General features: G+C 43.0%; 1 protein-coding gene across 1 annotated transcript in view; it reads right to left on the bottom strand.

Annotated features, from left to right (window-relative positions):
- The window catches only part of STAT1 (signal transducer and activator of transcription 1), a 1318258-nt gene that overhangs the window by 84933 nt on the left and 1217543 nt on the right, over positions 1-15782 (bottom strand). Inside the window, exon 22 of the mRNA XM_040441848.1 lies at positions 9878-9953. Within this exon, the coding sequence (XP_040297782.1) occupies positions 9878-9953 (76 nt within the window). The remainder of the gene's footprint in view (positions 1-9877; positions 9954-15782) is intronic.

The following is a 15782-nucleotide window of genomic DNA, read 5'->3' as shown; positions in this document are numbered from 1 at the left end:
GTGTGAGTCAACTCTGGGGCACCCGACCTACAAAAACCCAAATATCTTTAGTTCAGCATTTAGGCCCACTGGTAGCATTGATCCAAACTCATAGATGCGTCTTGATTCTATCTTGGACATCTGTTTGATGTAGTTTCCTCCACGCCAATGTGCATCTACCTTCTCCAGTGCCATGAAAACCAGATTGGACGGATCCTTATTGTGGACATCTCTGTAATGTTTTGATAAACAATGTTTATCGTATCCTTTTCGTATATTTGATATATGCTCCTCCAATCTCTTTTTTAAAGGTCGTTTAGTTTGTCCTATATACTGTCTTTTACATGGACACTGGTGTTGCAAGTCAGACATTCCTTAATCTCCCATTTATATGTATTTTGAGTGGAGGAAATTGTTGTAATTTTCCTTGGTGTCGGGTTGATCTTGCATGCCATACATTTGCCACACTTAAAGAAACCTTTCAGTTTCATCCAAGTGCCCATGATTGAGTTGTCTTTCTTTATTGGTCTCTTAATCGAGGGAGCTATTTTGAGACCCAAATTGGGGGCTTTTGTAAACGTTAAAGATGGTCTGGTTGGCATCAAATGACCTATCACTCAAGATATGGTGCCAATGAGTTTTTATAATTTTTTGCAACCTCCTATGATTATTGTTGAATGGGAGAATAATTCTGGTATTGATTATACCATTATCTTGTCCCCCTTTGTCTACCGATTTTTTATCCTGGAACCAAATTTGTCTATCCGTATTTCTTGTTTTCATTAACGCTTCGTCCAAGATTTTCTCTGGATATTGTCTTTCCAGGAATTGTTTTTTCTCCAGACTCTGTCACGTCTGTCACATGTGCTCAGTGTGAACCTGCTTTCATCGGTGAAGAGCACAGGGCGCCAGTGGCGAATTTGCCAATCTTGGTGTTCTCTAGCAAATGCCAAACGTCCTGCACGGTGTTGGGCTGTAAGCACAACCCCCACCTGTGGACGTCGGGCCCTCATATCATCCTCATGTAGTCTGTTTCTGACCGTTTGAGCAGACACATGCACATTTGTGGCCTGTTGGAGGTCATTTTGCAGGGCTCTGGCAGTGCTCCTCCTGTTCCTCCTTGCACAAAGGCGGAGGTAGCGGTCCTGCTGCTGGGTTGTTGCCCTCCTACGGCCTCCTCCACGTCTCCTGATGTACTAGCCTGTCTTCTGGTAGCGCCTCCATGTTCTGGACACTACGCTGACAGACACAGCAAACCTTCTTGCCACAGCTCGCATTGATGTGCCATCCTGGATAAGCTGCACTACCTGAGCCACTTGTGTGGTTTGTAGACTCCGTCTCATGCTACCACTAGAGTGAAAGCACCGCCAGCATTTAAAAGTGACCAAAACATCAGCCAAGAAGCATAGGAACTGAGAAGTGGTCTGTGGTTACCACCTGCAGAACCACTCCTTTATTGGGGGTGTCTTGCTAATTGCCTATAATTTCCACCTGTTGTCTATCCCATTTGCACAACAGCATGTGAAATTGATTGTCACTCAGTGTTGCTTCCTAAGTGGACAGTTTGATTTCACAGAAGTGTGATTGACTTGGAGTTACATTGTGTTGTTTAAGTGTTCCCTTTATTTTTTTGAGCAGTGTATATATATATATATATATATACACTGCGTGCAGAATTATTAGGCAAATGAGTATTTTGACCACATCATCCTCTTTATACATGTTGTCTTACTCCAAGCTGTATAGGCTCGAAAGCCTACTACCAATTAAGCATATTAGGTGATGTGCATTTCTGTAATGAGAAGGGGTGTGGTCTAATGACATCAACACCCTATATAAGGTGTGCATAATTATTAGGCAACTTCCTTTCCTTTGGCAAAATGGGTCAAAAGAAGGACTTGACAGGCTCAGAAAAGTCAAAAATAGTGAGATATCTTGCAGAGGGATGCAGCACTCTTAAAATTGCAAAGCTTCTGAAGCGTGATCATCGAACAATCAAGCGTTTCATTCAAAATAGTCAACAGGGTCGCAAGAAGCGTGTGGAAAAACCAAGGCGCAAAATAACTGCCCATGAACTGAGAAAAGTCAAGCGTGCAGCTGCCAAGATGCCACTTGCCACCAGTTTGGCCATATTTCAGAGCTGCAACATCACTGGAGTGCCCAAAAGCACAAGGTGTGCAATACTCAGAGACATGGCCAAGGTAAGAAAGGCTGACACACAAGCTGAAACGTCAAGACTGGGCCAAGAAATATCTCAAGACTGATTTTTCTAAGGTTTTATGGACTGATGAAATGAGAGTGAGTCTTGATGGGCCAGATGGATGGACCCATGGCTGGATTGGTAAAGGGCAGAGAGCTCCAGTCCGACTCAGATGCCAGCAAGGTGGAGGTGGAGTACTGGTTTGGGCTGGTATCATCAAAGATGAGCTTGTGGGGCCTTTTCGGGTTGAGGATGGAGTCAAGCTCAACTCCCAGTCCTACTGCCAGTTTCTGGAAGACACCTACCAAGCAGTGGTACAGGAAGAAGTCTGCATCCTTCAAGAAAAACATGATTTTCATGCAGGACAATGCTCCATCACACGCGTCCAAGTACTCCACAGCGTGGCTGGCAAGAAAGGGTATAAAAGAAGAAAATCTAATGACATGGCCTCCTTGTTCACCTGATCTGAACCCCATTGAGAACCTGTGGTCCATCATCAAATGTGAGATTTACAAGGAGGGAAAACAGTACACCTCTCTGAACAGTGTCTGGGAGGCTGTGGTTGCTGCGGCACGCAATGTTGATGGTGAACAGATCAAAACACTGACAGAATCCATGGATGGCAGGCTTTTGAGTGTCCTTGCAAAGAAAGGTGGCTATATTGGTCACTGATTTGTTTTTGTTTTGTTTTTGAATGTCAGAAATGTATATTTGTGAATGTTGAGATGTTATATTGGTTTCACTGGTAAAAATAAATAATTGAAATGGGTATTTATTAGTTTTTTGTTAAGTTGCCTAATAATTATGCACAGTAATAGTCACCTGCACACACAGATATCCCCCTAAAATAGCTAAAACTAAAAACAAACTAAAAACTACTTCCAAAAATATTCAGCTTTGATATTAATGAGTTTTTTGGGTTCATTGAGAACATGGTTGTTGTTCAATAATAAAATTAATCCTCAAAAATACAACTTGCTTAATAATTCTGCACTCCCTGTATATATATTTATATACAGGGTGACCCATGAAAAAGTAGCCAGCCTTCAGTGATAGTATGCAGGGGCGGACTGACCGGTCGGGCACTTCGGGCATGGTCCGAGGGCCCGGGCGGGATGGGGGCCCGCCGCAGAATAATATTATTTATTATCAGCAGCGCAGTGGAAGAGTCTCTCCCTCCTCCCTGTGCTGCTGCTGCCGCGGCCAATAAGAAGAGGGACAGGGGGAGGGGCTGTGGCCAATGAAGATAACTGAGCTGTTAATACAAATGCAGGAGGCGGGTGCCGGAATCAAATAGCGGCACCCGACCTCTATGACAGGGAGCTGCACCGAAGGGGTTAACTGCCGCTGATCGCAGCTCCCTGTCATAGAGGTCGGGTGCCGCTATTTGATTCCGGCACCCGCCTCCTGCATTTGTATTAACAGCTCAGTTATCTTCATTGGTGGCGCCCCCCCCAGTATAATAAACATTGAGTGCGCCCCCCCCCAGTATAATAAACATTGAGTGCGGCCCCCCCCCAGTATAATAAACATTGAGTGCGCCCCCCCCCCAGTATAATAAACATTGAATGCGCCCCCCCCAGTATAATAAACATTGAGTGCGGCCCCCCCCAGTATAATAAACATTGAGTGCGGCCCCCCCCCCAGTATAATAAACATTGAGTGCGCCCCCCCAGTATAATTAACATTGGTGGCGCAGTGGGAAGTGCCAATGAGGGTTAAAATAAATAAATAAAAATTAACTCACCTCCTCCGATTGGTCGCGTAGCTGCCGGTCTCCTGTTTTCTTCAGGACCTGTGGTGACGTCACTGAGCATGTGATGTATCATGTGATGAGCACAGTGATGTCACCACAGGTCCTGCGTCCTGAAGAAAGTACAGAAGACCGGCTGCTACGCGATCAATTGGAGGAGGTGAGTTAATTTTTATTTATTTTTTTAACCCTCATTGGCACTGCCCACCAATGTTTATATATTTATTATACTAGGGAGGGGCGCACTGCCCACCAATGTTTATATATTTATTATACTAGGGAGGGGGGGGCGCACTGCCCACCAATGTTTATATATTTATTATACTAGGGAGGGGGGGGGCGCACTGCCCACCAATGTTTATATGTTTATTATACTAGGGAGGGGGGGCGCACTGCGCCACCAATGTTTATTATGTTGGGGGGGGCCCCCCATGCGCCACCAATGTTTATTATACTGGGGTGTTGGGGGGGGGCGCACTGCGCCACCAATGTTTATATGTTTATTATACTGGGGTGTTGGGGGGGCGCACTGCGCCACCAATGTTTATTATACTAGGGAGGGGGGGCGCACTGCGCCACCAATGTGTATTATGTTGGGGGGGCCCCCCATGCGCCACCAATGTTTATTATACTGGGGTGTTGGGGGGGGCGCACTGCGCCACCAATGTTTATTATGTTGGGGGGGAGGCACTGCGCCACCAATGTTTATATGTTTATTATACTAGGGAGGGGGGGCGCACTGCGCCACCAATGTTTATTATGTTGGGGGGGGACGCACTGCGCCACCAATGTTTATATGTTTATTATACTAGGGAGGGGGGCGCACTGCGCCACCAATGTTTATTATGTTGGGGGGGACGCACTGCGCCACCAATGTTTATATGTTTATTATACTAGGGAGGGGGGGCGCACTGCGCCACCAATGTTTATTATGTTGGGGGGGGGGGGCGCACTGCGCCACCAATGTTTATATGTTTATTATACTAGGGAGGGGGGGCGCACTGCGCCACCAATGTTTATTATATTGACCTTCTACTACGCATTCTGCATTAAAGAATGCTATTATTTTCCCTTATAACCATGTTGTTATAAGGGAAAGTAATACAGTGAATAGACTTTCATCCTAGCAACCATGCGTGAAAATCGCACGGTTCAACCGGAAGGATGGATCCGGCATTCAGGCAAATCTTCAGTTTTTTTCGCCAGAGATAAAACCGTAGCATGCTGCGGTTTTATCTTTTGCCTGATCAGTCAAAAAGACTGACCTGAAGACATCTTTTCCGGTATAGAGCCCCTGTGACGGAACTCTATGCCGGAAATGAAAAACGCTAGTGTGAAAGTACCCTAAAATATTAAGTTTAAATCCCCCCCTTTCCCAATTTTACATATAAAATATATAAACAATAAATAAACATATTACATAGCGCTGCGTCCGAAAAGTCCAAACTATTAAATTATTAAAAATATATCTCCTATGCGGCGAGCATTCGCCATTTTTAGTCACCTTGTCACCCCAAAAAATAGGATAGGACTGTTCTATTATGGGCCGAACGTTTCATAAAATGCGAAATGCACGCGGCTTTTTTTGGTGTTTTTTTTTGCATGGTATTGAGTATCGCAATACTTTTTTATGGTGACGAAAGCGAATCAAAACTTTGGTATCGAAAAAACCCTACGCCAATCTGATCGGCGTAGCGTTGTCACGATACCAAAATTTTGATTCAGTTTTGATTTGGCGACTAAAAATGTAATTTGGCTCCTAAATTTTTCAGTTCAGGAGCCAATGGCTACTAGGTATTTTTTTTTAGTCTGGAGCACTGTGCCCAGCACCCCGATTCCGAATGTTATGCTGGCCTGGTAATGGCAGCGGGGCCCGGTGCAGTCACTGTATTCTATTACACCGGGCCCCGCTCACTGTAATACTAATATTCATATGTGAACAACTTGAAATCCTCTGCGATCCTCTCCCTCTCTGTACTCACAAACTCAGTAGCAGGCAGGCCGGGCGGCAGCGCATCTCACTGATGTCACGCGCCTGCTCCTCCCACTTTATGAATGAAGCAGGAGGAGCAGGCGCGTGACGTCAGTGAGTTGCGCTGCCGCCCGGACTGCTACTGAGTTTGTGAGTACAGAGAGGGAGAGGATCGCAGAGGATTTCAAGTTGTTCACATATGAATATTAGTATTACAGTGAGCGGGGCCCGGTGTAATAGAATACAGTGACTGCACCGGGCCCCGCTGCCATTACAACACCAGATGCCGGCCCCCAAACCCTGTATTGGGGATCATTCACTCACAGGGACACTGTTATGGGGGGATCTGTGGATCACACATATATAGCATAAGGTGCTATATATGTGTCACCCACAGATCCCCCCCCACAACAGTGCCACCCACAGAGCCCCCACAACAGTGCCACCCACAGAGCCCCCACAACAGTGCCACCCACAGAGCTCCCACAACAGTGCCACCCACAGAGCCCCCACAACAGTGCCACCCACAGAGCCCCCACAACAGTGCCACCCACAGAGCCCCCACAACAGTGCCACCCACAGAGCCCCCATAACAGTGCCATCCACAGAGCCCCCATAACACCTTTTGGTTCAAAATATTTTTTAATTTGGCTATTCCCCACCCCTCTTGTAATTGTTCCGCTACTTGTGGGCTGCGCGGGAATTAGTTCAGTCACTTCGGTGCGCAATCCCGTCCTGCAGCGCGTGATCCCGCAAGACCTGCCATTGTAGGTCACGGGTCTCGTGGGATCACGCGCCGCAGGATGGGATTGCGCACCGAAGTGACTGACATTGAATCAATGCTTTCCTATGGGGAAAAATCTGACCCTGGAGGTCATCATGCAGAGTGTGAGGACGTCCAGCGTCAGATACCGGACCAAAGGTCTGTTTTACTCCAGGAAGCCCTCAGGTGGCTGCCAGCCACTAGACGCTGACTTATTGCTGGAACGTAAACAATGCAGTTTCTCTAGAACATTGCAGCTCGATTTGCAAAAGGGACACTGTACCCAGACCACGTCAATGAGCTGAAGTGGTCTGGGTGCCTTTTGTGTCGCTTTAACTTTGAAATCTTATTAAAGATTGTGTAGGGTGTGGCTGGAGGCGGGGCATGGAGGCGGGACAAGGGTGGGGCTTGCAGCAGAACATGGGTGGGGCCTGTAAGGGGGCCCTTGATTTATTTTGCCCGGGGGCCCTGAGGGTTCTCAGTCCGCCCCTGATAGTATGACAAGATGAACGAGAAAATGGATTGTTTTTTTTTAATTAGTCACAAGAGATGCTGAAAGTGGTCCCGTTCATGTCTATGCATTGTTGGCTTCATCGAATTATGTTGGCTGATACTGCTTGCAGTTCTTCAACAGTGATGCGGTGGACAGTGTTTGTGATGTTTTCCTTGAGTTTATTAAGGGTATATGGATTGTTAGCATACACTTTCTGTTTTAAATTTCCCCACAAATAAAGATTTCAGCACTTACTGACACGTCGTTTGTAATACAGCAACTTGCCAGCAACTTTGTTAGGTACTTGTTGGCAGTGGTCTTTTGCTTTTCCTTCGAACATAGCCTTTAACAATCACTATTTGTTGCGACACAATACACCACTTTTATCAAACGAATTAATAAATCTGTCTTGGTTGCCCATAGCAACCAATCAGAGCTCAGCTTTCAGTTCCTATAGTGCTCTAAAAAACATCTAAGCTGAGCTCTTATTGGTTGCTATGGACAACTAACATATACTATTAGGCAGTTTGATTTGGAGATATTGGAGGCGGGCTACTATTTTTCGTGGGCCACCCTGTATATTCATTTGTAATTCCACTCCTCACATAGGCGGATGGTTTCTAAAATATATATAATTTTAATGCCATGGTTATTGTTTAATTTCAATGTCTAAATACCCCTTTACACTTCTCAATTAAGCAGACAATGCCTGCTTATCAATGCAGGCATTTAAATGCAGTGATCTCCTCCACAGCATGGGGAGGAGTAATCAATAATGCCATTGCTCGTCCCCATACAGAATCTTTACCTGAAGCAGAGTGCTATTTATACGGCACAATCTGCTGCTGGCAAACAATGATTTAGTTGACAGCATGAACAATCTTATTACTAGATGAACAAGAATTTCATCGTACAAACGCTTGTTAGCAATCTGCTTGATGTTCGAGTAGTGTAAAGCAGTGTAAACTGGAATTCTGCTCTCTGTTCACAATGTACTATTGTTCTAAAACAGTGATAAGCAGAACATAGCTGAAAAAATGGTACTCTAATAATATTTCAGTTAGGCTACTTTCACACTAGCGTTAATATTTTCCGGTATTGAGATCCGTCATAGGGTCTCAATACCGGAAAAAAACGCTTCAGTTTTTTCCCCATTCATTGTCAATGGGGACAAAACGTAACTGAACAGAACGCTCTAAAATGCATTCCGTTCCCATACCGGAGAGCAAACCGCAGCATCCCGTCCTGAGATCCGTTTTCTCTGACACAATCTGATACAATAGAAAACGGATTTGTCCCCCATTGACTTTCAATGGAGTTCATGACGGATCCTTCTTGGCAATGTTAAAGATAATACAACCGGATCCGTTCATAATGGATGCCGACAGTTGTATTATCAGTAACGGAAGCATTTTTTCTGCACCCTGCCGGATCCATCAAAAGCACTAGTGTGAAAGTAGCCTAAGAGAGTGTATAAAAAACTACCGCTGTAAGACCTCCACCCCCAACTGAGCACTAGATAGATGGAGAAAATGCAGATGACTAGTATTATGGAGGTACAAAGGATGAGTACCTGAGTTGAATGTTGTACACTGGACATCCAGTGGTTGAGATTAGTGTTGAGCAAATTAAAGTATCAGAAGTAAACGTCGATCCGAATTTCAGGGAAAATTTGATTTGCCGCGAAGCAGAATTTCCTCGTGCTGCGTGGTAACGAATCAATTTTCCCTGAAATGGCATTAAAAAAAAAACATACTCACCTCATTCGTTTGAGCGCAAAGAGGCTGCAGCAATCTTCATTGAAGATCCCGCATGATGCACCGTGCGATATTTCACGTGGGATCTTAAATCCGGCCTCTTCGCGCTCAAAGGATGAGGTGAGTATTATTATTTTTTAACCCCTTAAAGGCCTCCATTCTTACATCAGATGCGACGACCAGTGATGACTGCGGCATCTGAGGGGTTAAATGACGGGAGGGGGTGCAATAGCTGTTCGCCGTCATTGTATCTGCTACTTGCAAAGAAATGCACTTTATGACAAAGTCATTCGTCACAAAGCGAATTTCTTTGTGAAATTTGGTAAAGCAGCCGAATCTAAGTATTTCATAACTTTGCTCATCGCTAGTTGAGATGTAAACTGCAGTGTTTAGTAGCATGTTGTGATATTCTACTGGACTGGTTTCATGACTAATAACAATCCTTAAAGGATTTATCCAATCCCTATAGTGACTCCCAGAATACCCGGGCCCCTCCTCTAGAGCATACTTACCTGCTCTCTGGCACCCGCATCCCTTTGGATTCCTGCATGGCCGTTGCTGCAACTGCCTGTCACACAGATCAAAACAGCCAGCGACAGGGGCAGCAGGCTGCGACGTGACCAGCCTTCTTAGCATCACCGACGATGCTAGGGAGGCTGGTCACCGTCACGGGCTGCTATTGGCAGTTCCCCTGTTGCTGGATGTTTTGATCTGCGCGATGGGGAGATGCAGCGGCCGTGCAGCAATCTGAAGAGATGCAGGTGTCAGGGAGCAGGTATGTATGCTCTAGAGATTGGGCCCGGGCATTCTGGGGGTCATTATAGGAATTGGATAACCCATTTAACTAAATGGAGATCAGTTAAATGTGAACACATCTGTATATGTCCTACAAAGCCTCATTTATTTTTATTTTTTTTCCCTTGGTTCCATTCTGTTCACATTTATCTATGAAATACTCACACTTCAGATACTGAAATTAGTTCAGTTTTGATGTATCCTATTCGATCAGGTCCATCAAGGTCCATAGGTTCCGGAGCTGGAAAACAAAGGATATGTGCCTCTATTAACCATAAAAATGTACTTTTACATTTAAAGTGTGACTCTATTTTTTTAATTGACATTGATTTTAAGTGTTTTGCCATATACTTTATTAGTGAATATTGTAAACTTTTATTTAAATAGGACCTCTCTCCTCTCCTGACATTGCTGTTTTAGTAGCTACATGCATTCCTCAAGTAATAACAATTCTGGAGCATCTATTCTTATGAGTCTATGTTGTGCCATTCTTCTCTTATTCCTGATAAAAGTTTTTGTATAAAGGTACAGATGGGAGTTACTGAGTGGGAGTTTTTTCCTGCACAGTCTGACACTGGCAGCACTGATTGGATACTGTCAGACTGTGCAGGGACACCCCCCAACTGGTAACTCCTATCTGTACCTTTATCCATAAATGTCTAGCAGGAATAAGGGAAAAACAGCACAACATAGATTCATAAGAAAATATGCTCCAGAATTGTTATAACATGGGGAATGAAAGTAGCTACTAAAACAGACATCACAGGTGAAAGGTCCTCTTTAAAAAAAAAAAAAAAAGCTTCTACCATGTCTAATTAGAAGCTCCAGGTGTTGCTAAGGAAAAGAGAGCGTGTACTTTATGCTGAATACAGATAACAGTTTCTCAGCTGCCTCTTTTCTTACTTGCCAGCTGCCTCCCTACATTTAATTTATATATATATTGTATATAAGCCTTCCTTCTGCCTGTTTCCCTGTACACTTACCGTCAGTGCTGATTGCTTAAAGCTCGCTCTCCTCTACCTTCATGCTCATATTTATAGTACTTAAAGGCTATGTACACCTCCGGGGGCAATTATTTTATGATTGCATTTTACTCATTTGGGGCTAAAAATTATTTTTTCAAAAGCCCCTCCGTGTTTTCCCACCAGCGACCATTTTCTCCACATGCTACTGAGCTCAGAGAGCCTCTACAACACATCGATCCTCTGCTAGGATCTCCCTTCTGGGCCATTTTTCCCAGGCTTATATATCTCAGGCACTAATCATTATTTCTCTCATAATAACAAAAAGACGATCTGCAGCCCCCAGAAAGCTGACTTTTTTTTAGTGCTGCTGATGTGTCTTCACCTGCTTCAAACGATACCAGTGCATCTCCCTACTTCACCCCCAGTCCTCCTCCTCAACCTCAAGGCTCCCTTGTAGAGCTGGATGTGGCCCCACTTGATTTTTATACCAATGGTCAGACCAGCAAAGAGCCTGAACAAAAATAAGCACATACCCAGACGAGGAGACTTTGGTATCTCAATGTGATTTATCTCAATTCCCTTCTTTCGCTGCGCCTGTTAGGCCTCTTTCACACGGGCGTTGCGGAAAAATGTCCGGGTGCGTTGCGGGAACACCCGCGATTTTTCCGCGCGAGTGCAAAACCTTGTAATGCGTTTTGCACTCGCGTGAGAAAAATTGCGCGTGTTTGGTACCCAAACCCGAACTTCTTCACAGAAGTTCGGGCTTGGGATCGGTGTTCTGTAAATAGTATTATTTTCCCTTATAACATGGTTATAAGGGAAAATAATAGCATTCTGAATACAGAATGCTAAGTAAAACAGGGCTGGAGGGGGTTAAAAAAAATAAAAAATCATTTAACTCACCTTAATCCACTTGCTCGCGATGCCGGGCATCTCCGTCTGACTCTTTTACTGTCTAGGACCTGTGGAGAGCATTAACTATAGTTTAAGGACCTGGGATGACGTCACTCTGGTCATCACATGGTACGTCACATGATCTTTTACCATGGTGAATCACCATGGTAAAAGATCATGTGACGTACCATGTGATGACCGGAGTGACGTCATCCCAGGTCCTTAAACTATAGTTAATGCTCTCCACAGGTCCTAGACAGTAAAAGAGTCAGACGGAGATGCCGGCTACGCGAGCAAGTGGATAAAGGTGAGTTAAATGACTTTTTATTTTTTTTTAACCCCTCCAGCCCTGTTTTACTTAGCATTCTGTATTCAGAATGCTATTATTTTCCCTTATAACCATGTTATAAGGGAAAATAATAAGGTTCGGGTCTCCATCGTCTCCTAGCAACCGTGCGTGAAAATCGCACCGCATCCGCACTTGCTTGCGGATGCTTGCGATTTTCACGCAACCCCATTCATTTCTATGGGGCCTGCGTTACGTGAAAAACGCACAAAGAGGAGCATGCTGCGATTTTCACGCAACGCAAAAGTGATGCGTGAAAATCACCGCTCGTGTGCACAGCCCCATAGAAATGAATGGGTCAGTATTCAGTGCGGGTGCAATGCGTTCACCTCCCGCATCGCATCCGCGCGGAATACTCGCTCGTGTGAAAGGGGCCTTACTGTGGATACTATTAAGGATACGTTGGTCCATCTGCAAAATGGTATTAACAAATGTGTGGCCACTCTGGTTCATACACTCCAATCTAATGTTAATGTATTGGGTGAGCGCACAGAACATTTAGTGAGAAAAATACACCATTTTTCTACAGCTCAAAATTAATTAGTTGACACCAATAATGCTTTGAAAGAAGAGGTTAGGATGGCTCAAAACCAAAGTGAATAACTCCAAAGATAGGTCATGTAGGAACAATATTAAAATTTGAGGAATCACAAACACGTGGTCCTGGCGGAACTCCTGGATTATTTTAGGCAGCTTTTTCTAGAACTTCTTTTTCTAGAAGTTCCTATGGAGCTCTGCTACAGGCATACTCTCCATAGAAATTAGTGTGCGGCAACCCTGTATCATTGACTATAATGAGGTCCAGCAGAAATCTGGCCGCTACCCAGCATATGTTGGGAATCGACTAGACAAAAAAATGCTGCACGTAATGGTGTTTGACTGGACGATTCCCTGGATTCTATGCTGTAACAGCCTACGGAAGAGCACAGCCGCACATGTGAAAGATGCTGAAGACAGACAGTGATACCAAACAAAATAGACAAAAATTCACCACATCTACTTTATGTTGGCATGATTTTGTAAATGTCATTTAATTTTTTTTAGGACGTTAGAAGGCTTACATAATATAAATGACACATAAATTACCACATTTTAGAAACTACACCCCTCATATTATTTAACCCCTTAAGGACCGGGCTCATTTTCACCTTAAGGACCAGGCCATTTTTTGGAAATCTGACCAGTGTCACTTTAAGTGCTAATAACTTTAAAACGCTTTGACTTATCCAGGCCATTCTGAGATTGTTTTTTCGTCACATATTGTACTTCATGACACTGGTAAAATGAAGTCAAAAAAATTATTTTTTTTGCACAAAAAAATACCTAATTTACCAAAAATTTGGAAAAAATTTGCAAATTTCAAAGTTTCAGTTTCTCTACTTCTGTAATACATAGTAATACCCCAAAAAATTGTGATGACTTTACATTCCCCATATGTCTACTTCATGCTTGAATTGTTTTGGGAATGATATTTTATTTTTTGGGGATGTTATAAGGCTTAGAAGTTTAGAAGCAAATCTTGAAATTTTTCCGAAATTTACAAAAACTCAATTTTTAGGGACCAGTTCAGGTTTGAAGTCACTTTGCGAGGCTTACATAATAGAAACCACCCAAAAATGACCCCATCTAAGAAACTACACCCCTCAAGGTATTCAAAACTGATTTTGCATACATTGTTAACCCTTTAGGTGTTGCACAAGAGTTATTGGCAAATGGGGAGGAAATTTGAGAATTTGATTTTTTTGTCTAATTTTTCATTTTAACCCATTTTTTCCACTAACAAAGCAAGGGTTAACAGCCAAACAAGACAGTATCTTTATTGCCCTGACTCTGCTGTTTACAGAAACACCCAATATGTGGCCGTAAACTACTGTACGGCCTCACAGCGGGGCGTAGAGTGAAAGGTGCGCTGTTTGGTTTTTGGTAGGCTGATTTTTATGGACTGGTTTATTTACACCATGTCCCATTTGAAGCCCCCTGATGCACCCCTAGAGGAGAAACTCCCTAAAAGTGACCCCATCTAAGAAACTACACCCCTCAAGGTATTCAAAACTGATTTTACATACGTCGTTAACACTTTAGGTGTTGCACAAGAGTTATTGGCAAATGGAGATGAAATTTGAGAATTTCATTTTTTTGCCTAATTTTCAATTTTAACCCATTTTTTTCACTAACAAAGCAAGGGTTAACAGCCAAACATGACTGTATCTTTATTGCCCTGACTCTGCCATTTACAGAAACACCCAATATGTGGCCGTAAACTACTGTACGGTCACACAGCGGGGCGTAGAGTGAAAGGTGCGCCGACTGTTTTTTTGACACCATGTCCCATTTGAAGCCCCCCTGATGCACCCCTAGAGTAGAAACTCCATAAAAGTGACCCCATCTAAGAAACTACACCCCTCAAGGTATTCAAAACTGATTTTACAAACTTTGTTAACCCTTTAGGTGTTGCACAAGATTTAATGGAAAATAGAGACACAATTTCAAAATTTCACATTTTTGGCAGATTTTCCATTTTAATATTTTTTTTCCAGTTACAAAGCAAGGGTTAACAGCCAAACAAAACTCATTATTTATGGCCCTGATTCTGTAGTTTACAGAAACACCCCATATGTGGTCGTAAACCGCTGTACGGGCACACGGCAGGGCGCAGAAGGAAAGGAATGCCATACGGTTTTTGGAAGGCAGGTTTTGCTGGACTGTTTTTTTGACACCATGTCCCATTTGAAGCCCCCCCTGATGCACCCCTAGAGTAGAAACTCCAGAAAAGTGACCCCATTTTAGAAACTACGGGATAGGGTGGCAGTATTGTTGGTACTAGTTTAGGGTACATATGATTTTTGGTTGCTCTATATTACACTTTTTGTGCGGCAAGGTAACAAGAATTAGCTTTTTTGGCACCGTTTTTTTTTTTTTGTTATTTACAACATTCATCTGACAGGTTAGATCATGTGGTAATTTCATAGAGCAGGTTGTCACGGACGCGGCGATACCTAATATGTATTACATTTTTTTAATTTATGTAAGTTTTACCCAATGATTTCATTTTTAAAACAAAAAAAAGTTTTAGTGTCTCCATAGTCTAAGAGTCATAGTTTTTCAGTTTTTGGGCGATTATCTTAAGTAGGGTCTCATTTTTTGCGGGAGGAGATGACGGTTTGATTGGCACTATTTTGGGGTGCATATGACTTTTTGATCGCTTGCTATTACACTTTTTGTGATGTAAGATGACAAAAAATTGCTTTTTTTACACAGTTTTTTTTTTTTTTTTTTTACGGTGGTCACCTGAGAGGTTAGGTCATGTGATATTTTTATAGAGTCGGTCGATACGGACGCGGCAATACCTAATATGTATACTTTTTTTTTATTTATGTAAGTTTTACACAATGATTTCATTTTTGAAACAAAAAAAATTATGTTTTAGTGTCTCCATAGTCTAAGAGCCATAGTTTTTTCAGTTTTTGGGTGATTATCTTAAGTAGGGTCTCATTTTTTGCGGGATGAGATGACGGTTTGATTGCTACAATTTTGGCGTACATGCGACTTTTTTGATCACTTTTATTACCTTTTTTTGGGAAGTAAGGTGAGCAAAATTTCAATTTCATCATAGTTTTTTATTTTTTATTTTTATGGCGTTCACCGTTCGGGTAAAGTAACATGACCGTTTTATAGATCAGGTCGTTACGGACGCGGCGATACCAAACATGTGTAGGGAATGTTATTTTTTTAATTTTTAATCAGTGATAAATGTGTTTTTGGATTTTTACTTTTTTTTCACTTTTTTTCACTTTTTTTTTACCCAGATCCACTGGGTTCTTGAAGATCCAGTGGGTCTGATGTCTGTATAATACAGTACAGTACA

The sequence above is a fragment of the Bufo bufo genome, chromosome 7, assembly GCF_905171765.1.
Source record: "Bufo bufo chromosome 7, aBufBuf1.1, whole genome shotgun sequence".
NCBI lineage: Eukaryota > Metazoa > Chordata > Amphibia > Anura > Bufonidae > Bufo > Bufo bufo.
The sequence above is the reverse complement of the archived record's forward strand: the minus strand, read 5'-3'. Positions and strand labels throughout refer to the sequence as shown.